General features: G+C 34.3%; 1 protein-coding gene across 1 annotated transcript in view; it reads left to right on the forward strand.

Moving 5' to 3' along the window:
• LOC150101694 (HAUS augmin-like complex subunit 3) overlaps window positions 1-23,371 on the forward strand; it is a 203,207-nt gene that overhangs the window by 143,505 nt on the left and 36,331 nt on the right. Inside the window, exons 9-12 of the mRNA XM_090400697.1 lie at window positions 1,712-1,895; window positions 6,072-6,224; window positions 20,552-20,636; window positions 20,837-20,978. Coding sequence (XP_090256823.1) covers window positions 1,712-1,895; window positions 6,072-6,224; window positions 20,552-20,636; window positions 20,837-20,978 — 564 coding nt within the window. The remainder of the gene's footprint in view (window positions 1-1,711; window positions 1,896-6,071; window positions 6,225-20,551; window positions 20,637-20,836; window positions 20,979-23,371) is intronic.

The following is a 23,371-nucleotide window of genomic DNA, read 5'->3' on the forward strand; positions in this document are numbered from 1 at the left end:
ATAGATGTATTTAATGTAGTTCCACTATAAAAATTTTATTTTAATTTTTTTATGTTTTATTTATTTATTTATTTTTATTTTCTTTCTTTATTTTTTATGTTAGTTTTTTTTATTTTTTATTTTTTTACCAGAGGTCAGGATAAGGTAAACGATTAACAAAGCATTTAGATTATCTTACTTTTTTATAGTGTCATGTAGCTTGTGTCCTGTGCATATGTATGTTTTCCTGATGATGACGTTAATGTACAGGTTGAAATTGAGTGTTATTTTCTTAATTATAAGTAAGGTAATTACTTCAACATGTATGTTTTTGTCTCCATAAATTGTTCATTATGAATGCTGACCACCATGTAACATTAAAAGAAAGAATAGTTCAGTAGATTGTTGAATCTTTCAAACCAAAGAGTGCTGATTGTCCTGTGGAAGCATTTCACTAAATGCTTCCACAGGACAATGAAAGACTGTTATAAATTCTGGCAGTTTCATAATGAAATTATAATTAAATAAACTCTTCTGCATTGTGAAGAAAGAACTTTTTCTCCATTATTTTTTTGAGAGGAGAGAGAGGTGAAGAAATCTTTGCCAGCACATGATGGTGGACTGGAGCAGAAGTTACTCTAGTATATTTCTGAGCATGCACAAAAGTAAAAAGAATGTTATTGAACATTGCTAAGCATTCAGCTGTTCAGGGAGTAAGAAGGAAATACAGAAGGAGAAAAACTGTGGAGTTTCTGTGTCTTCAGTATATGAAGACAGGATAGAAATTAGAAGAAAAGTTAGAAATGCAGACTGGGAGAGGATATCCTTGGATGAAGAGATAAGTGTGGAGTTTATTGATTTCCATTTCATATAGAATGGGACCCAGTAAAGTTTATTTTATTTAGGATTCTCACTGACAAGTGATTTCTAACAGTTCACATGGCTTTAGTTATTTCTTCAGACACTTTCATATAGAAGGCAGAGCTGTTCTGAAATGACAAAAACAGTTGATAAGGTTTTAAGACTAATGTTGAGTCTTTCACATAGAAAGTTAATTCATTCTAAAGTGATGATGTAGTTTATTCAATAGAATTTGCTGTTTTTACTTTCATATAGAAAGTGAAGTTATAGGAATGTCTTGGATGAGTTCTCACTTATGTTGCTGTCATATAGAGAGGACTTTTGTGTTAGTCTTTTTCCTGGGTGAAATCAAGAAAGAATAAAAGTTCTATAAGAGGCAGGCAACTAAGGTTCCAAGAGTTTTTTTCCATATAGGATAATAACTGTTGGTTTATGTGATTCTAAGGAAGTTGTGCACATTTAAGTATTCTTGATGTGATGAAGATATTGGCACTTGCATTGTTAAGTTATATTGATTTTCTGTTGTATATATTTCTGCTTTTTTGTAAATTAAAGACTTGGTTACAAGAGTCTGAAGAGTTAATCTCTTAATTAGTTAATAGGTTAATTTAAGGGATTACATATGAGAAATCCTGGGATATGAATCTGTGTGCAAGGTTAATTTAGAGTTTAGTTTGGTATTTTCTTTTTAATTTGAAATTAAGAGTTTTAACCACTCGGAGTGTGTGAGAGAGAAGGTAAAAATAAATACCTCCCTCACACATACAACATACAGTGTTAATATTATAATGCATTATACAAAGAAATATTGTAGTGGATAAGTAAAAGATGATTGTGATTTAATATCTTCAAATTTTGAATTACTTACTAGGACACAAATTCAAACATGCCAGACTAAATTTAATTCCATTGAGGATCAAATTAATGGCACACTTCTTCCAAAAATAAATGTGGCTATACAGAAAGTTGTAGAAAGCTGTGTAGGTTCTGTCATCCAGTCCAAATATCAACACAAAATTGAGTTCCAGCAAAACTTTCATAATAAACAAAAACAGGTAAGAATTGTTTACCACAGTAGCATTTATATTTAATTTATGAAATAGAATGAAATTCTACAGCAGTCAGCTTTGTTGTAACAATCTATACAGCATACAGAATATTGTTACATTACCATTTAGATTTCAGTGCATGGTTTAATTTGAAATTACAATTTAGCTTGAAATTCCATTAAGTGTGCAGAAGAAGGTTTGCATCTAGTATCATTTTAATAATTATTAAGATAATTGTTAATATGAGAGGATATAATGAGGAAAGAGTGGAAGGAGAGAGAGAGAGAGAGAGATAGGGAAGGAATTAGAAAACATTGTGAAAGTGGATTATTCATTTGTATCTTCAGATAGAGGTCACTGAAGAAAGGGAGATGTCAGATCCTTTTTTGAAACACAAAGTGATCACCAAAGAGAGTAACCCCCGCCCTCAAAAAATAAATTAAAAAAATTAAAGTTACTGGGTAGTCTTTGTTTTTTAAATTGCAGTTTTTGAATGTCATTCAAAAAAATATGGGTAACTTACTTAAAAATATAATATTATTTATTCATAGAATTTTTGCTTAGTGTGTAATAAGCATCTTGATTATGATTTGTGATTTGTAGATTCAGTAAAAGGTATAAAAAAAAATAATAATAATTAATAACATGGATGAGCAGTGCTAAACATTGCTGCTTCTCATAATAGGATAAGTGATAGAAAATAATTAGGGGAATGCAGTCATGAGTAAATTTTGGTATCGAATAGATTGAACATTGAGAGTAGAAAATGGTATCAGTTCTATTATATAGTGAAACTTCTGGAGTATTCATAACTAAACATACACACGGAACCACAGTAATTAAATTATTTTTAATAAGTAAATATTTCATCCTGAGTGTCTTAAGACATCATCAGTACAGTTATTTCAAACAATACCAGGAATAACATACAGTTAGGACACATGCTTACAATGGAATCTCATTATGCATGCAGTAACGTGTTATAGAATTAATTTAAAATAAAATAACACATAAATTTATTTTACATAATTAAGGATGAACAATTTCTCAGACTTTAGGGATAGTAAGAATGTCATTACGGTTTAAGTTGGGTCTGTGACATAGGGCCTCAGCACTTTCTTTATATAAACACTCATGTTTATATGAGGATTTATGTAGAAGTTTGGTGCTTTTCCATTGGATCTTCTGAAAACTCGAAAGGGGGAACCCCCCCCCCTTTTGAGTTTTCAAAATTTGAGTCATCAAAATTCAAGGAGAAGCTGTCTGCAACTCGGGAGTTGGGCGCCGTAATCGTTGGGGACCCCTTTTCGAGTCATCAGAATTCAAGGAGAATCGGCCTACCAGTCTAGAACTTGGGGGGGGGGGGGGAATTGGGCACTGTAGGCATCAGGGGACGGAGCCCTCTGGTATACTATATACAGAGAAACAAGCTGCACTACAATCTACATGGTTTGTAGATTGTAGTGCAAAACTTAAAAACATATTCAACTCCTCTAAGGATCCTCTCCTCCCATTGGCAGGTCCTGGAGTTTATTGCATCCACTGCACCTGTAACTTGCCATACATTGGTGAAATAGGACGTTCAATCCCTATACATAAGAAAGAACACATAAGACACATTAAATATAACCATTTTGGTGAAACAGGCCTCTCAGATCAAGCTCTCAACACCTTACACCAAATCAACTGGAAAAGTACCTGCTCTTTACACCATACAAAAACCTGGATGGCACACATTCGACCTACCTAATATTTAGTATCCAGCATACTTCAGGACTATTGGCAACTAGTATTGGAAACCATTCCATACCAACTGGTTAGAATTTATATGTATAATAATGGTGTTAATATATATATATATATAGACTTGTTGTTGCTCCCATGTTGTAATTTTATAACCAATAGATAATATTAATAATAGGACTCTAGCATTGATGTATTAAGTTTTTTTTTTCCACCAGAGGTCAGGCCAATAATTGTTGTAACGGTTGGTCAGTAACTTTAACAAACCATGTAGATTGTGGTGCAGCTTGTTTCTCTCTATATAGTATATATGCTCCAGAAGATGACCTTGATATAAAGGTGGAAATCGAATGTGGATTTTCGTTTATATTAAACAAAAGTTTTACTCAAATACGGTAGTTGTCTCCATAATTTTCCAAAATGTATTAGAAACAATTACTTTAATTTCCCGACGTTTCAACCTTCAGGTTGAAATTAGAGTTAAGATCCTGGATTACATACAGTCCTATTTATAATTAACTCTTAAATGGAAAGGTTATGTGAGTAGAATATGTGCCTTCCATATTCTTGGGAGTTTTAGACCATTATGGCTAAGATTAGGGTCTTCATAAGAATTTCACAGGCCTTCTTAAATTTACGTTGATATCACATTTTGGCATGATGTAAACAACAGGTGCCTTTCCAATCAATTTTATGTAGAGTATTCAGGGCATAATCATAACAATGGTAAATCTGGCCTTTCTGATCATGCCCTGAATACTCTACATAGAATTGATTGGAAGGGCACCTGTTGTTTACATCACATTTATTTCTTTGTTTCTCTGAGGATGGTAATTTGACTTTGCTGAAATACTGGAAGTATTAATTAAAAGTTTTTTCTAATCCCACATCTGTATTTGCATTCAGATTCTGCAATATCCAAAGTACCTCCAGTTCGTCCACTTCTGTTCTCACATCTGTCCCTATCATCTGCCATAACAATATCTTCACTTGCATGCAGTAGCTCAACAATTTCATATACCTCTGTTACGTCTCTACAATCTGCACTCATTAAAGTTGTTATCCTTCCATAGTTATTCTTCCTCCTACTTGCCACATAATGAAAAAACTGCTTGGGATTTCCTTTTACCTGCTCAGCTAATTTCTTCTCATGATCTAATTTTGCTTTCCTTGCCATGCTGGCCACCTTTCTTGCCTACTGCTTGTACTGTTCATGAGTTAGATAGTCACCTATCTCCTTATACCCTCCACAACGTTTTCTTTTTTTGCAGTCATGCTTAATGACTACTCTCATCCATCTAACTCCTACTCAATTTACCACCACTAGTATTTTCACAGACAATCACAAATCCATGCCCATGCGGGATTTGAACCCGTAGCCTTTTAACTTGAGTGCAGATATGCTAACCACTTGGCCAACCAGGCCCTTTGACCTCAGTTTTCTCTCCCCCCATAGTGGATGTTGGCAAGCTATCTTAATACCATATATGGCATTGATGGCGCCAACTATCAGCATGTTACAAGCCACAGAGTAATTCATGGGGACAGAATGAGGTAACAACGCAAGCAGTAGATGTTAACACAAGACTCATTAAGGTCCAAGCAGTTGATTCAAACAAGAAAGTATATTTTATATTTAGTCAGTATTAAAATTATTACAACATGCATTAAAATATTTTGGATTTACCAATAGAAAATACCACATTACCTGTAAATTTGTAAAGGATTTTTGTCCTTACCGGTAAATCAGTTTATCAGTATTGCAATCCCTAATAATGATTGCTTGCTTTGATTAGTTGTAGATTTTTAGCAAATTGTCTCTTTGTTTTTATGAATTGCTTTAATTATTGTTTGAATTTTCTGCAATGCTCCTTTGCAGGATGAACATATGGTGAATCCATATGTTCATCCTTCCATCCATCTGCTCTTGTAATGTGTGCTATAGGTTCTAATGACTCTTTTTGTATGAGCTGGATTGACATAAGTAATTTAATTTATGATAAGGATATGGAAGAAGAACAATAGTAAATATTTTTAAAATAAATATATCAAAAGTTTTTTTTCATTTACAAGGCAATTTAAAGATGATAATTAAGTGAGGTTATTTCACATTTATGAGCTATTTAATTATAAATAGTAAATTATAATTTATAAATATAAATATAAATATATAAATAAATATAAATTATAATTTATAAATTATAAATTTAATTATATTATAAGCTATTTAATATTTAACATTTATGAGCTATATGAGGTTATTTCACATATATTACTATGCATATATCATATTAAAAATATAACTAATGATAAACTATAAGTGCCGCTAGTTTATTTTTAATTACTACATGCCCTGCATATTTTCTGCAGTTATAGTAATCATTAGCTGGAGAGAGTGTGGTTAAAAAGAATGATATTAGAAGCATTTCTATCTGATAGGTTGTTCAGATTTTACTTTCTCAACAAGCAAGACAGATGTTTCTGCAAATGATGCTCGAAACAGAAGAGCAGATTACAAAAGAAATATCAGAACTTCTTAAAGAACTGGTGACTACGGCAGATGATGACTGGAATGGGTTTTGTCTTCGAAAAGTTTGTGCATCTTTTTCAGTTATTACATGTTTCTACAGTTCATAATGTATTCAGCTTATTTTATTATCATTGCTCACATTAACTGTGAATCCATATTTATAATTCTATATTAAATGGGTTATATAAAATGAAAATTGATGTCAGTTTTATGCAACATAGTATGTTAACAACAATCCATAGAAGAAAGCCAAGGCAACATCATGTTGCCTTGGCTTGATATTATAGAAATTATTATGGATATTGTCAAAAGTAGTATCCATTATTTTTATCAAAATAAGTTCTTGCTTCATTTTGTTCATGACGAGTTTTTAAAATGCAGCTCAAAGAAATTCTACATGTCATCCTTTTCCTCACCTAACTATTAATAGAATAAATCTACAGTCGATTTTCTTGTTTTTAGAAATTTTTAAGAATATTGCATATCCAAATCGTAGACATAGGCACAAAGAATGAAGGTTCAAATTTACTATATAATAGATGCTACATTGACAGATATATTACAGCAAATTCAAGGGTTGTAAATCTTGATTCATAATGCCTGTTTATGTGAGAAGCATAATGGACACTACTTTCAACATAATTTATAAGGCAATGTTACCTATTCTACTTTCTTCTGTGGGTTGTATTTCTTTGGAAGCAGTTTATACAGTCAGTAATGTTACAGTGTAAAAGTATTATTGATTGATATGGTCTCAGTCATTAGTAGATGAAAGTCCAGTAATGATTGAGAGAAAGTTTAATTTACATTGAGCACTTTAGCTAACTACATTAACACTGCTCAGAGACTTTCCCTACCTCCCTGTAGATTGAATATAGACAACCTAATATAGATATCTAATTTATTCTGAAACTGCGACCGTCATAATAAATATGTATTGAGTATTAATCTCCTTCCCCCCCACACACACACTTCCTCATTAGAGGGCATTACCTACAAATCCATATTCAAGCTGACCAAAATGATGTCAACCTACTCCACTACTGGTACTCTTCAGAAGATGAATTACTGAAAACACACAATTTCCTGTTAAAAGAATCTAGATCCTCTTATATCATTCTCTCTATCTTCTTTCTTTTTTTTTTTACCTCTCAAGTTTGCCATCTATAACTACTCCAGAAATTTCATACATGCTACCTCTTGGTCCAGTTCTTTTTCATGTTTCATGTTCTTTTTTTTTTTTTATATATATAACTCTCATGTTATCTTTTAAATGTAAGTTGTGGAGAGATATCAGTATGTGTTTTGACTAATATGAGCAATTTGCCTAGACCTCTTATCAGTAAATGACCTTTCATTGCCCAGTGAGAGACAACCCTACATAGGGAGATCTGGGTGACCATATTTGAGTTCAGTGAAAGGATTCCAGTTTCTCTCTCCTCTCCACTTTCTGTATTCAGTGAGAATTATATATACTCTTTGAGGGCAGCATGCCAAACATACTGCATCATTAGAACAAATAGCCCTGACTCTATGAGCTGGTATTTTGAGGTTTCCATATTGGGATGGATGATCATGTGATTGTTTATGCATTGGCTTTTTTTTTTTATAAACATTAAAATGAACCATTTGAAAGATGCATGACTATTGTGTCATGAAAGAGCAGTCAGTTATTCTATTTCTAATATCAAGTATATTTTAGGATGGTGGCTGTTTAAATGAGTTCAAGAATCTATAGTAGCATGTTTCAGAAAGACAAATGGCAAACATATCTCCATAGTGTAACCTACGGTTTGAGAGAAACTATGTTAAGAGCTTTGTTCTCCAAATATCCTATATAGAAATTAGCCAAAGGAGGGGAGAGAGCTCAAGGAACCCATTATAGATCCATTATTTTGCTTTTAGATTTTGCCTTTTCATGTACACTAGTACATGGTAAGGAAAAATCTATTTACTGTACACTAGTAAAAAAAAGTTATTCCACAAGACTCTTCTCTCATCCATCCTATTATGATATAAAAACTATACTGTATACTGTGTTGACAATCAACTCCAGTTGATTGTCAACACAGTATTCAATTTTACTGGTGACAGCATTCCTCCTAATTCTTTAAACTTTGCACTCTGCAAACCATCTCAACCTCCAGAATATCATAAATTCTGACCTCCAAGCCACTTTTCACTGAAGTTTGGATGACCTTATTAATTTTAATGCTAGCAATATGCAGTTGCTTTATTTTCCACAAAAAAGAATCCATTTCTTTCAGCCTTACTTTCAGCAGTTCTCTAGACAAGATGAATTTTTCTTCTTGGAATGACATTAATATCTCTCTCTTGGGCATTAATGAGAGAATATCATTAATGTGTAGGAGGAAGGATATAGATCTTGCATCAGTGCTGAAGTGTCTCATAGTGCTGTGGGGGAACTTCAGCATTTATTGAACAATCAACTAGAGGGAAGTATGACATGCATTGAATGACCAGAGAGAAAGTTGACAGTCCATTATTCACAAAGGGTAGGAGGGGAAACATAGGATGGTGGCTTGGTAAGAAATCCACAATGCCAGACTTGATCAAAGGCATTGGAAATATCAATAGCAACTACTTGAGTTTCTCCAAACATTTCCACTGCTTGTGTGAGAGGTGGGTAAGATTTAGTTAGAATATCTGCCATGGAATGAGAGTGGTGAAATCATCCATATTGGTGATCATCAGTTAATTCATAGGTCTCCAAGTTGCAAAGCAGTTAATCATTAATGACTTTTTCCACTATTATTTTTGAGAGTAATAAAGTGAGAGTAGAAGAGTTAGATGATTAACTGTAATTTCCTATGTTTTTAGCAACAGACTGGATAAAATTTGCTTCCATGCTGCTGGATAGGTACCAGAGAATATGATAGCTTGTAAAGGTGATAAGGATTGGTATTAGTTCTTGAGCACAAGCCTTTGTGGCAACAGAAGGAATACCATCTTGGTCAGGAAACATATTAGTATCAAGACTGTTGAATATTTTTCCTGATGACAAAAGAACAGAGAAGGTATGCTGTAGGTGGTTTGTGGAATAATGGAAGGAGATTTGTCTTAGTCATCTAAACAAAAAGTAAAGGAAAAGACTGATGCCAAGAGTTTTGTATTATCTTTAGGAGATGTTGCCATTGTTCTATCAGGATAAGAGGTAAGGCAGAAGTTTTTCCCAACAGCCTTAGCAAAATGACAGAAGGCTTGACTTCCATTTGAACAGGATGCAAGCTTAGTACTTAGCTGTACCTAGACTGCCACATGACAAGCTGGTAAATAATTTGAAACAGATTGGATTGGATAACAGATTTCTGAGTTGGATCAGTGACTGGCTATCAGATAAGTATCAGAAAGTTGTGTATGGGGGTGCAGTATCCCAAAAGAGGAAGGTCACTAGTGGTGTACTGCAGGGTCAGTTTTGGGACCATTGTTGTTAATTTTGTATGTTAATGATATTGGGATGGGTTTAACTAGTGATATGCAGCTGTTTGCAGATGATGCAAAACTGAGGAGAGCAATGCAAAGTCAAGAGGACTTGAAAGATTGCATGAATGAGCAGGTAAGTGAAATGGTCAGTTCAGTGTTGCAAAGTGTAAGGTTTTGAGATTTGGTAAGCAATGATGGCATGGAATACAAGGAAAGATTGAGAGAGAGAATATAAGTTGCAAAACCTCATGAATAGGAGGAAGAGGGAGGATATGATTGAGACATATAAACTAGTCAGCAGTTATTATCAGGTTGACATGGAAGAGATTTTTCATAGAATAGGAGAGGGGTGGATTCATCAGTTTAGAACAAGAGGCCATCACTGGAAACTGTATGAGGGTGCAAACAGAGGAGTGAGGAGAAGGTTCTTTGCAGGGAGAGTGGTTGGTGAGTGGAATGCATTGCCTGAGTGTGTTGTGAATGCAGACACATTGAATTGGTTTAAAGCATGATTGGATGAGCATTGTGTGCATTAGTGTGTACCTCCCATGATGAATCTCTGACTCCATGGATATCAGATGTTAATAATAATAATTTGATCTAAGCAAGTGCTAGGTCTGCCAATTTGGCATGTAATATCAGACCTGACAAATGCATATTTCCACCCTTCTTACAGAAGCCATCATGCATGATGTGATGTGGAAAGGTGAGGTGAGCTGTAGTCTTAGAGGATACCAACTGGGATTCGGTGATGAATAACAGATCAGATTTGGATGCCTGTAAGTGGTGGTGCATGTCACTGATGTCAGTATTGAGATCCCAGTATTCCACAATACCTACAGCATACCCCCTCTGTTCTTTTATCAGAAGGATATCAGGAAATATATTCAATGGTCTTGATTATTGGTGAAGGCACTGTGAAAGGTTTTTGTAAGGAATTTTGTTGTGTTAGAGATATTTTTGGATATATTTTTATTGTTTTTGCAGAATTGATGTATGATGAATTACTTCCATTGTCTGAGCTTGTCCTCTGCAGGGTTTAACATGGACGTTTGTTTAAAGACAGCTCTGAAACCTTATTACACCCTCAAAATCATAATCTCAATGAAAGAACTTTTAATTTCCAAAGTTTAAGAGTGCGTAATTAAAACTGTGTGGAATAATTTATTTTTTCCTTAGCTTCTTAACAGTGTTTGAACCTAGCATTCATGAAGCTATATTTAAAAAAGATAACCATTGAATAACATGCAGTTATAATCAAGTTTATTATTATTATTATTTCACTTTTTCTTCTTGTTTCTTTCTCCATTTTTCTCTGTTTTGTTCACTGATGATGTTTCTGTAATTTCCACTTTATGTAATGAATCTGTCTTATGGATTGGGATAACCCTTGTGAGTTTCTAATCATTGCAACAAAAAAGATGCCCAAAATTGCACATTGATTACATTTTACATACATCTGATCACTACTAAAAAGTGAAATAATAATAATAAACTTGATTATGATTGCATGTTATTCAATGGTTATGTTTTTTAAATGTAGCCTCATGCATGCTAGGTTCAAACACTGTTAAGAAGCTAAGGAAAAAATAAATTATTCCACACAGTTTTAATTACACACTCCCACATTTTGGAAAAGAAACGTTCTTTCATTGTAATGAAAATAATGATGAATAAATACACAAACCAAAAAACTGTCCAAGTTGAAAACCATGAAATAGAACAAGTTAGTCCTCATATGTATATTTGGACCAATCGTTATCCTTTGAGGATTGCCAAAAAAGAGAGATTGAATGAAGAATTCACTTTTGATGGATGACTTATGGGAAAATGAGAGACATATTCAGAAGTGACATCTCCCTATGAGTCTACAAAGGAAAGCTTTCGTCCAGTGTATACTTCCTGTCCTAACATACAGGGGAGAAACATGGACTTTAACAGAAGCCCTAAACAAAAAGCTGAGAACAACACAACATCACATGGAGAGAAATATGAGAACAACACAATATCAGTGACACCTGGATAAGATCTCAAACAGGTGTCACTGATATTGTAAAATACATTAAACAGGCTAAGCGGAAATGGACTGGCCATATTGCCAGATGCAATGATGGGAGATGGACTAGAAAAACAACAGAGTGGAGACCAATGGATGGAGCAAGACAAAGAGGAAGACTGAGAAGAAGGTGGAGGGATGAACTGGAACAAGTTGCGGGAGTTGAGATGGATGGGAGAGGCAGAAAACCGAGTAGTCTGGAAAACCGTGGGGGAGACCATTGTCCAGCAGTGGGCAGAACCAAAAGGTTGAAGAAGAAGATCACCACCAGAGGAGATATGTCATCTCTACCTCTAACTTTATCAATTACCATATGATTTAAGCAATTAACAAATTTATCATCTACTTTACATCGTTATGTAAATCTTGCCTCATAAAAAGTACAGTGATCTCCCAAACTCAAACAACCTACGAGAGATCATATATGTAATGTGGGATAATAATTTGGCATTTTTATAAGCATGAATGCAAACATAATCAATTATTGACCTTAAAAAGCAATGTGATTTGCGGCCATTTGTAGACCATATATTCTGATAGGCCTTGCATGATAATTCTTGATTATTATTTTTTTTAATTGTCATTGAATTCAACTGTTGTTGAGTTTACTGTACATCCACAGATGCGAGACCCTTCAACACTTCTGTGCATGTCAGAAGAAAAATCCATTCCGATAATAGGATAATCAATTCATCTTGTGGGATGAGTTTGTTTATTATTACAGGTCGGAAAATTTAGCTTTTCTTTTACGAACATTGTATTTTTTTAAGTGGTAACTATTTTGCTTGTATAACAGCTGGAAAAAATATACATATAGTATTAATAAAATTAAAAAAGGTATAAAATAACAAAATTTATTTTTAAGAAAGTTCTATATAAAATAAAAATAATTATACAGAAAAACAGAAATTTTTTCAAATGAACTTAGATATTCTAAACTTACAGTTGAGAGAACTATAATGTCTTAAACCGATTAATTATTTATGATTTGTTCTGACTCTAACAAAACCATGCAAAAAAGTTTTTTAAAAAAAAAATACCATTATTAAATCCTTTTAATTTTCATAGTCATCTGAATCGGTGTCCGAATCACCATCATTTTCGCTTACATTGATCACCAAAGGTTTGCATAATTCTTCGATAATTCCGTCTCTGTCCCAATACATATTTTCCAATGAGGTGACATGAAAGCAATATTTTCCCCAGTTTTGAACTGTAATACTTTCAATTGCCTGTTCTGAAAAGTTTCAATATAGCAGTATCCCCAGTTACGTTGCGATGACAAATGAAATTTTTCACTTTTGCCCAAACATGCTCAATAGTATTAATATCACAATTATATGGTGGTAGCCTCAAAGATAGGAATCCATGCTCTTTGAGCATCGTGTTGAATTTAAATAGTTTAGGTTCTGGGCGAGTTTCTTTTGACCAAGTTGACCAATTCAATTTTTTTTTCACATATCTGGGGAATGAGAAATGTTATTTGCAGAGAGCCAGTCCATAAGGACTTGCTTCTTATTAGAAGAATTTGGAAGAAGGTGAGATACCCCATTGTTGAATTGAATGGAGTATTATCAATTATAACAACAGCATTTTTAGGAAGGTTTGGAATCAGTTTTTCTTCTGCCCACTTTTCGAAGATCGTAGAATTCATTTGCCCATGGTAATCTCCAGTAGTTGAATTGGCTTTGTATAGTAAGTTTGAATTCGGTAAAAAAAACCATTTCTCCACCCGCACACAAAATTATTATGTCCTGCGAGGCATTTCCGGTTTGTAATACTCCATATTCTTCTTTAGATTGTCAACATTTTCTATAAGTTAAATTACTGTCAATCCAAGTTTCATCTATATGCACAATCAGTCTTTTCTCCTACCTGAAACGTATTTCTCTCAAATACTGTGTTCTAGATAAAGCAATGTCACTTCACTCCATAATAAGTTTCCTTTCATTCTGGTATGTTTTGAAACAAAATCTGATTTCATGAAGTATTTTCCTTAAATTTTCTCTTTTCAAGAGAAAATAAATTTTTTTGTTCAGCACAGGAATCAATTTCGGAACAGTTGACACTTTTTTTTTTTCTCGACCACATAAAATTCGTGAATAGTACTTCTTGTAACGTCTACATCAAAATCATTCAAAGCTACGTTTTCAGTGGTTTTCTTTCTCTGGAGGAGATATAAATTTTGTAAAATTTATATCTCCTCCAGAATTCTTTTAAGAGTCGAATCCGATATGCCTGCAATTTCACCTTGCACGTTTTGTGATATAAGAAAGTGGAACAAGGAGACTGGCTTCTAATGATTCTTTTTTGGAGAATGTCAGCACATTATGCAATATTCTTTTGCAAGAGCTACTGAAAGGTTTAACACCAAAACTTGTTGACTGTACTGGATCCATCATACAAATTAATAATAAAAAAAATTAATGCAAAAAACGACGATAAAAATCAAGCTACTACTACAGCAACAGACAAGAAAGCACGTGATTTCGCATGTTGGTGACCAATTCATATATCCATTATTTCTTTCTCCCCTTCAGCATGAATCGACTATTCTTGGCAATTCGCCAAACTAGGTTCTAGGAAGTGTGAGCGTACAATAGTAAGTTGACTTTTTTAGGAATTCCTGCTGATAACTGTGTCTGCAATTTCAAAGGGCAATGCTTCATCTTCGAGAGAAGGGGAGGGGCAGCAATAACTGATACAGAAAGTTGATGGTTTTGAAAGTAGCAGCAAGCTGAAACTGGAAAGCTGAGAATCCTTGCAAAGTTCAGAGGTGCTTCAGATCTCACAATATGCTCCTCTTAGGGTTCTCCAACCACAGAAAAATCTCAGCTGTCAGGCAAATATCGATTGTCTTTATGGATACAATCGAAAAGTGACTTGAAAAATTATTGAACATTTCTCACCACTCCTCCAGGTCATAGACAAAGTCCACAGATCCCTATTCTAGTCATGGGAGGTGCCTGTGAATGTGTTGCAAGTTCTCAGGAAGTTTGAACTCATTATCACCTTAAAACCCATCATCAAAATTCACAAGCTATTGCTCCTTTCAAGACAATCTTCTCCCTTTGTTGCTACAGGTTTATCAATTCCATGCTCTTGCAGCCTATCTTATTTCAGTCAGATAGTCCATTCAGCTGGAAAGCAAATCCTTAAATATCCAAAATAACCCTTTCACCTTCCTTAAAACATCATAATAAGGAATGCAAAATCAGATTAGGAAAAAAAATTAGTCCAGCAAACTGTTGGAAACCCAGAGAGTTCTTTCACTCTCACTGTGTGACAAGGATGTCAGAAGCAGAAGGAATAGCTGAATTACTGAGTGATCACTTTGCAAAGGTGTGCCATCCATGTGGAGATACTGTAGTTATATATGTTACATGAACTGATGTTGAGAAGAGAGGTAGATGAACTGGAGGTGCTTAAGTCTTAGCTCTTTTAAAGTTCTAAGAAATGGTAAAGGGCAAAATAGTCCCATTATATAAAGAAGGCTAGCTCTGGACTGGTGGATAAGGGTGGAATTAAGTAATTGGAGGATAAGAATATCGCAAAAATTATTGCATACAAGATGCTGTGTTCTCTCTTGGCTGTAATATTTGTTCTATCAGTGATGAGTGGTATTAAATTTCTATGCTGAAATCTGAATACGCAAGTTTGATCCTACTGGTGCCACTGACTTTAGAAACCTTTATTCATGCAGATGTACATAAATGTCACTTATGTAGCATATATATAAAATACTTAGTCACATGCATCACAATGTGTTCTAGGCAGCTATTTAAAAATACTGCTGGTCAGTAATCATCAATAATGTTGATCACAATGGAAAAAACAAAGGATCTTTTGGAGTTCGATAAAGGGCTTATTGTGGTTGCCCATCTGACTGCAAAAGCCTAGCAAACAGTCATATGGGAAACCACTTTGAAAACAGCAGAGCTGACTGGTTTTTCAAAAGGTGAGATACCCCAGGTGTTTAATGAGTGGAAAAATAACTCGCATTGCTTGTCTAAGAGCGAACATAACTGTGGTCCTAAGGCAGTCTGTCAGGAACAACATCATCTGAGAAGGCTTATACAGACAAGCAAACTTTCTGTGCAGCAATTGACTGAAGCATTTAACGAAGACTGTTCCCAACCCCTATCTCACTGAACTATGTGAAGGGAATTGAAAAGGATTGGTATTGGCAGTCGCATGCCTATATAGAAACCACTGATTTCTGCGAAGAACCAGAAAGTTCATATACAGTGGCATCAGGTACACCATAACTGGACACTGAAAGACTGGAAAAAATCATGCGATCCAACGAGTCACGGTACACCTTGATCTGTACCGACAGCGGGCAGAGTTTGGCAGGAGCCCCATGAAGCAGTGAACTCAGCTTGCCTTGTAAACACAACTCAAGGTTCTGGAGGTGGTGTCATGGCATGGGGCATATTCTGTTGGTACAGAATGGATCCCCTGATATTACTTGAAGGTCAGTTGTCCTCCAACGAATATCTGAACATTGTTGCTGATAAAAATCTATCCTGCAATGTTGACTTTTTATCCAGCAAGTGACGGTTGCTTCATGGACAACAATGCTACTGTCCATCGCACAAAAATTGTTCAGCAGTGGTTCAGTAAGCATGACAGCAACTTCCATTTTCCCTGGCCACCACAAAGCCTGGATCTGCATCCCATTGAGAATGTATGGGGCATATTAGAAAAACAGATCCGGGAACAAAGTCCTTTTCCATCAAATCTGAGTCAGTTTTGTTGTAGCCATAGATACAATCCAACACCTTGTGGAACTATGTCAAACTGTATATGTGCTGTATTTCAGGCTAAAGGAGGCCCAACATAGTATTAAATAAGAGTTTCTAATTCAGTGGCCAGTATGTGTATATATTGCAAATGATAATTCTCTCCTACCCTTAAAAAACAATCTTACATCCTCAATAATTAAGAGGATTGAGTCTTCACACTACAAAATACTAAAAAGAAAATAGTTTAATAATTCTAAAATACATTAATTAAAAGAAAAATATACAAAAGCAAATACTTTGTTTTAAAACTGTAAATAAATAAATAAAGCTTTAACTGGGCTCAAATTATGCTGTTTTAAACAAAATATAACTTTACTGTAATCTTCTTCTGGTTCCCATCTGCCATACGGCCGCGGGAGAGTAGCTATATGCTACCATTCTAGGGAGAGATGATTATGAGCAAGGTGGTTTCCCGTTGCCTTCCTTGCCGTAAGTATTTATGACTGTAACCTGTGTGTTCACGGGGCCGGTTTGCCTGCTTGCGAGATGAAAAACCCCAGATAAACTGGTGGAAAAAACCCTGCTGCCCACGCCCAAGACCGGCTAACTTGGCTATGGCTGAGGAAGATCCTTAAGCTCCTCACGTCGTGGACGGGAATCGAACCTAGGACACTCCTTCCCCAGGCATATGGTTGCGAAGCGCAAAGCCACTAGGCTAACCGCGCGGACTACTGTAATCTGCTTATATTACAATGCACATCTCACTCATTTTTATTTTTGACTGTATCAGCACTTCAAATGCCTTCAAATAAATGTTTAAGAAAATAATTGAAAATAATTCTCTCTCTCTCTCTCTTAAGTAAAAACATCTTTATCTAGCTGACTAGAAAAGAAAATTCCAACTGTTCCCACTTTTATGAACTTACCAAACACTATCAATAAAAATTACAAGTTCTCATGTAAAAATTTTGCATAAATGTTTTGCCTATTGTGTTTGTTTTTTTACATTTTTATGTAAAAAGTGTTATATCATTTTCACAGTTCCTTGTTTGTTGTATATATCCTGTGCGTTTTCTAGGTGTGAATTTATGTACCTCATTATATTGGAAACATGACTATAATCATTTCTGAACAGAAATGTTTAGAACAATTCACGTTTTAAACAAAAATATAGCATTTACTTACTATTAGCTTTGCTATTTTCTCATGTCTCTTCAACACTAGATGCTGATAAGATAATGATAAGGGTATCAGTATCTTTTAGGAAAGAAATCTTTGACTTGCTGATGATATTGTCATCTTCTTGGAATTCCCCACTAAATTGATGAAGATGATGAGTGAAATAAACAGCATAAGCAGACTAGTGAGACTTGAACTGAATTTTACAGAAACTAAAATCATGACTAGTAGCTCAAAATTTCTATCTTGCTAGATTGGCATCTACATTGTATTGGTGCCAGTGTGTGTGTGTGTGTGTGTGTGTGTGTGTGTGTGTGTGTGTGTGTGTAATGGGAACAAATGATAACCTTCAAAAATGGACAAGACCAAAAATAAAAAATTTGAAGAGCAGTTTGTTCATCTCTCTTAAAAGCTTGGTCTTTAACTAAAAAACAAGTACAAAAATCGGATTATAGTAATAAGCAATGAAGATAAGTATTTGAGAATTATAAACCAGTGAAGTTCAAAAATTCAGTACTGGGCAGGTCAAAAAAATTGTTGATGTTATTCAAAACACCAAACAATTAAATTAAAAAAAAGTAAGAAACAACTGGATGAGGGTGGCCCATGAGAGAGAAGAGTGGAGGTATTTGGGAGAGGCCTTTGCTTAACAGTAAATTGAAGAAGGCTGGGGTCTTGACAAGTAACAGACTGATTTGGAGGAAAATTGTAGATAGGAAGTTAGTAATGATCTAAATTTTTCATGTAGTACTATCATACCCTGTACACCCCTTGAGGATACATGGCAGGAATTTGATGATGTTATCATCATCAATATATACAGATATTATTAATAATAATACCTGTCGTATCATGTAGTATATTCCTTGAATTTACAAAGCACAAAAGGATGGTAAGTACAGAGGACAAAAAAATGAATATAAACTCTGGTTATCTTTTGGATAAAAAGAAAGAATCAAAAAAAAGCTTCCAAGGAAATGAAGTATAACAGAGGAGCATCATTTAGCTAAATTGTTCTCTCCTAAATAGAATAAAGGATTTTTATACAGATTGCAGCAGCCCAAATGTAAGAACAATGTTCTGAGATGGGGGAGATTTGAGATTTGCAGAGTAAGTAATTGCTCAGAAGAAAAATAATACCTGGCAAGAAGCCATTCCCCTTAACAGCCAAGAGTGTTATGTTTATGCTGGAAAACGCCGACTCTCACTATGCCAAACACCATTATAACAAACTTATTCAATAACAAATTTGCTATCAAAAAATTCTTGCTCAAAACCTAAGAAACACAATCCTGTTGTAAAGGAAATTCATTCTACCACACTATCCATTATAACAAACTATTTCTGAGGTCCTAGAAGTTTGAATCATGAGTTCAACCATATCAGTGAAAATGTGGTTTTGTGGTTTAGTAAAAAACAAGACAAGAGTGCATTTTAGCATTGAAGTTGACATTAATGACAAGCTATTAGCTGTTTTTGATACTTTTGACTGTTTGTGCAGAGGCGCAAATGAAGAACAGTACCAGATTTATTTTTCTTGCATCTTACCCATCTTATCTAAAAATATTATATTAAGTTTTTAAGTTAAGGGATTACATCCCATATTGTTTCTTAGCCAAATAAGAAACTCAAAGAGTTCCATGCCGAATATAGAAATGGGATGTAATATCCCATTACAATTACAATATGGGATGTAATATCCCTTAACTTAAATAAGTTCATGTCGCCGAATTGAAGCCTTTGGCTCTTCATATAATTAGTAATTTATTAGAACACCTTCTTGGCAATTATCATAATAGGGTATGTGAGTTCTGTTCACTACAAACTTAGTATTAACTAGGTCTACCTACTCACTGATGAGACCTCAATAAAGGTTGAAACCGGTCTGGGTAGTGACCTTCTCTCATAATGTAGAACAGTAATACAGCTCCTAGGAGCTAAGTTCACATTATGGGTAAAATACCAAGAATAGTGATCGGAGCTTGCTCCACCCTTACTATGAGTTGCCTCAGTGTTGCACTACCAAATGGGTCAGTTGCACTATCCAGGTATTTGCTTATGCTTGGAATCGCCTAACTTTATATAGTTTCTATGTTCGGCATGAAACAATATGGGATGTAATATCCCATAACTTAAATAAGTTCATGTCGCCAAATTGAAGCCTTTGGCTCTTCATATAATTAGTAAAATATTATATTAAGTTTCAAAAATTAAATTGCCGTGAATTGGTTTTGTGAGATTTGCAATGATCATAGATCACTGATACAATTGCAGAAAACCTGCAAGGGTCAGGGTTTACCTATTTTATCTAATACATTTTTATTTCTCATGAAATGAATACATCCTTAGAATACTGTTCATGCACACCTAAAATATCCCTAAAAATTCTGATCATTCCCTTAGACTCACAGATAAAAGTTGAAACACATTGTTTCAGCACTGTGCCTGTTCTACAAATACTTCCATGGTCACTGAACTGGCAACCATCATTCCCCCATTTTCTGTTTGGCTCCTGTTAAAACAAGAGCAGCAGCTGCTCACCATTCCTTTTCAGTGCAACTGCAAACACACTGAACATGCTTTTCCTTTCCCTCTTTTATTCCATCTACCTCTGTCCTCTGGAATAGCCCTCCCCCATGAAGTATTCTCAAAAAAAAAAAACCACAGCTCTTCAAGAAAAATGCCAGTAATATTTTTCACCGATATGCCTATAAATTATTCATCCTCTCATGTATGGAATCAATGTTTAAAAAAAAAAAAAAAAAAGTAAACACATTAAACTGGTAACTTCTTTTATACTTTTTGAATTACATTAGTTAGTTGTACTTACTGAATTACCTCTATAGTGTATAGTTAATAAATATCTTTTATTTTGACCATTGCTACAAATGAAATCTATTTATTAAAGACCTGTTTAGGCTAAGGTTGATATATTCTATCAGTATGTCATTGTATTTTTAAGGTGGCAATGAAAATTTTCAAAGAAAATGAAGCAAATAATGTGGATGAAATAAAAAATCAAGACTTGCCTCTCCTTCTAATTTTGGGTATGTTGTGTTTAAAATAATAGCAAATCATTATTTATAATAAAATCTTGTTTATTAACAAGTAATTGACTTTAAAATATTGCATATGTGATAAAAAGGATATTTGTATAATAATGCTATTGCTAATTGTGTTTGTTAAAAAAATAGATTATGGTAGCAAGTAGATTCCATGTAACTAAATTTTTCATATCATGTTCTAGGTAATGACCAAAATAAAAAAGGATTGTTTCCAACATATTCTGGTCTTGCTAGTGTTGCTGAGCATTTGTCAAAAGAACTCTCCATACAGCAGTCATTTTCATCTTCCTCCTTTGCATATCAGATGCAAAATTTACTTGACATGTGAGTATACAGTGCTGCTCTTGTTATAATTATAAATGTTAATTTGGCCACAGATAAAGAAACATATACCATTAATATAATGATGATGACGATGATTAATAATTGTGTCATCAAAGCATAAGCAAGCATGATTATAAGCAGCATATATGATCCACACCTTATTAAGAAGCTAATCCACGTGCACCCTTTCCGAATTCACAAAACTTAATAGCAAAATCACCATCTTGTACATGAAAGGATTCTCAGAACACATATCCATAACTTTCAGAAGTTGCTATTTAATAAAATCTTTATACCATTAGTAAAATAAATAAATAATAGCATGCTATTACTATCATCTGCTGAACTAAAGTGAGGGCTACTCTCTACTCATTTCTACTGCTGATCATATTTCTGCTATGCATATGTTGGAACTGTAGTCATATTGTTATATTTCTTTCAATTTTGCAAAAGAAATTGATTTCACAACTGAAATCATAGTTTCCTGTGAAATGTCAGCTTCAGTTAATAACTAGCATTTTTTTTCATGACATGTAATTCGTGTCTATTGCTTATTAAGCGAATGTAATCATGTCTGTTGCTTATTAAGTGAATGTATCTGTAGTATTTTCTTTGTATTTCAGTGGTAGTATTTTCATTGATTTTTATTTATTTATTTTTCTGTATTTAATTCATCATATTTATATGAATTATCATATTTAAACCGAAGTATTCAAGTATAGCTAGTGTCAACAATTGTATTTTTACTGTTCCAATGGACATCTTTAGTGGAAAGACTGTTGCTCAAATCTATACAAAGATAATTCAATCTCAATCCCCAAAGAAGACATCAGAGACTTCCATAAGGAACCTTACATTTTAAAAGAAGAGGTTGAAGAAGCAAGGATGCATACTCTTCCCTGATCTGTGCAATCTTTATGGAGAATACATTATGAGAAAGGCAATTAACAGACATGATAGTGGTTTCTCATTTGGATGGCAAAAAGATAAATAATCTTAGGTATGCAGGCAATACTGTTCTTATTACAGGAGCAAAGGAAAACTGGAGTCCCTCAATAAAAGAGTTGAATGGGAAAGCCTGAAATATGGTTTAAGAAATCAGGACAAAACAAAATACATGGGCATAGATGAAAATGATAATTTTGCCCATAACATTGACTTTGAGAAGGTGGATAAATTCATTTACCTTGGAGCTCCTCTAGTAAGCAACCAGAAATTAAAAAAAGAATTACTATGGCAAGGTCAGCAATGGTGCAAATGCAGAAAATATGGAAGGACAGAAACATTTCTATCCCCACTAAATCATGACCTGGTCAATAGCTTGGTGTTTTTGACTTTCATTTTTCGTGCTGAATCTTGGACCCTCAGCAAGAAGATATGGACAAGATAAATAGCTTCAAGCTGTTGTGCTAGAGTAGGATGTTGAGAGTTTCTAAATTCAAAGATTTCCTGGATGGACAAAAGGTCTATCTAAAAGTCTAGAATGAAAAATTTGTGGAAGGAGAATGAGATTGGCAAGTAGATATGTCGTAAGTGCTTCAAGAACAAATACCAGAAGTGAAAGAAAGTACGAAGAATAACAGCAGTGAGTTAAAAGACAGAATGTGAGAAAATGTGATTGTGAAAAGCGATATTGATCTTGAGGTAAGATCTTGACAGTAAGAATGAAATGGTGGAAAATGAAGAGAATTAACCAAATGGTAACATAAAAGATAACAGCACACTTATGTAGAGTTCTTCACAGAACAAAATGTAAGATTGAATGGTTGGAGAAACACCTGGAAGAAATATGACATAGAAGCAAAAGAATTGGGGAGAGAAAGTAGAATATGAAAGAGCAAAAAAGAGGGAGAATAAGGATCAAATTTTGTATGATCATTCATTCATAAGGAGTGCTTGAGGCAAGTGTGATGAAATCATGCTTTTCTAGAACCAAAATTAATGATGTTGGCAATGCTGTGAAGATGAAGGGAGCTGTTTATTTTGGCTGGTAAAATGATTTAGCAGGTGACAAGTGTGGTATTGTGAGAAGATGTGAAAGAGTTGCTGGTACAAATGAATAAGAAGAATGAGAAAATAAAAGTTGTGAGTCTGTTTGCCACAAGTGAGTGGAGATGAAGAGCTATGATCACAAATAAGGTGGATGGCTTTCATTTGAATAGGTTTGGGATCTGGGGGGGGGGGGGTCTTGAGAAAGTATTGTTCAGTGAGAATTCAACTCCCTTACAACTGGTGTTGGCTAATCAACACAAGGTGTAAGGGAGATTGTGGGATGATGGAAGTATTGCAGTTTAACCTTTAATTTGTCGCATGTGGTATTGCGTGAATAATGGGTCTCCTTCAATGAATCTTCTGACTCCATGGAGATACTCCATATAATAATAATAATTTAA

Source organism: Typopeltis vanoorti, chromosome 11 (genome assembly GCF_054136105.1).
Source record: "Typopeltis vanoorti isolate ZY-2024b chromosome 11, IOZ_Tvanoo_1.0, whole genome shotgun sequence".
Classification (NCBI taxonomy): domain Eukaryota; kingdom Metazoa; phylum Arthropoda; class Arachnida; order Uropygi; family Thelyphonidae; genus Typopeltis; species Typopeltis vanoorti.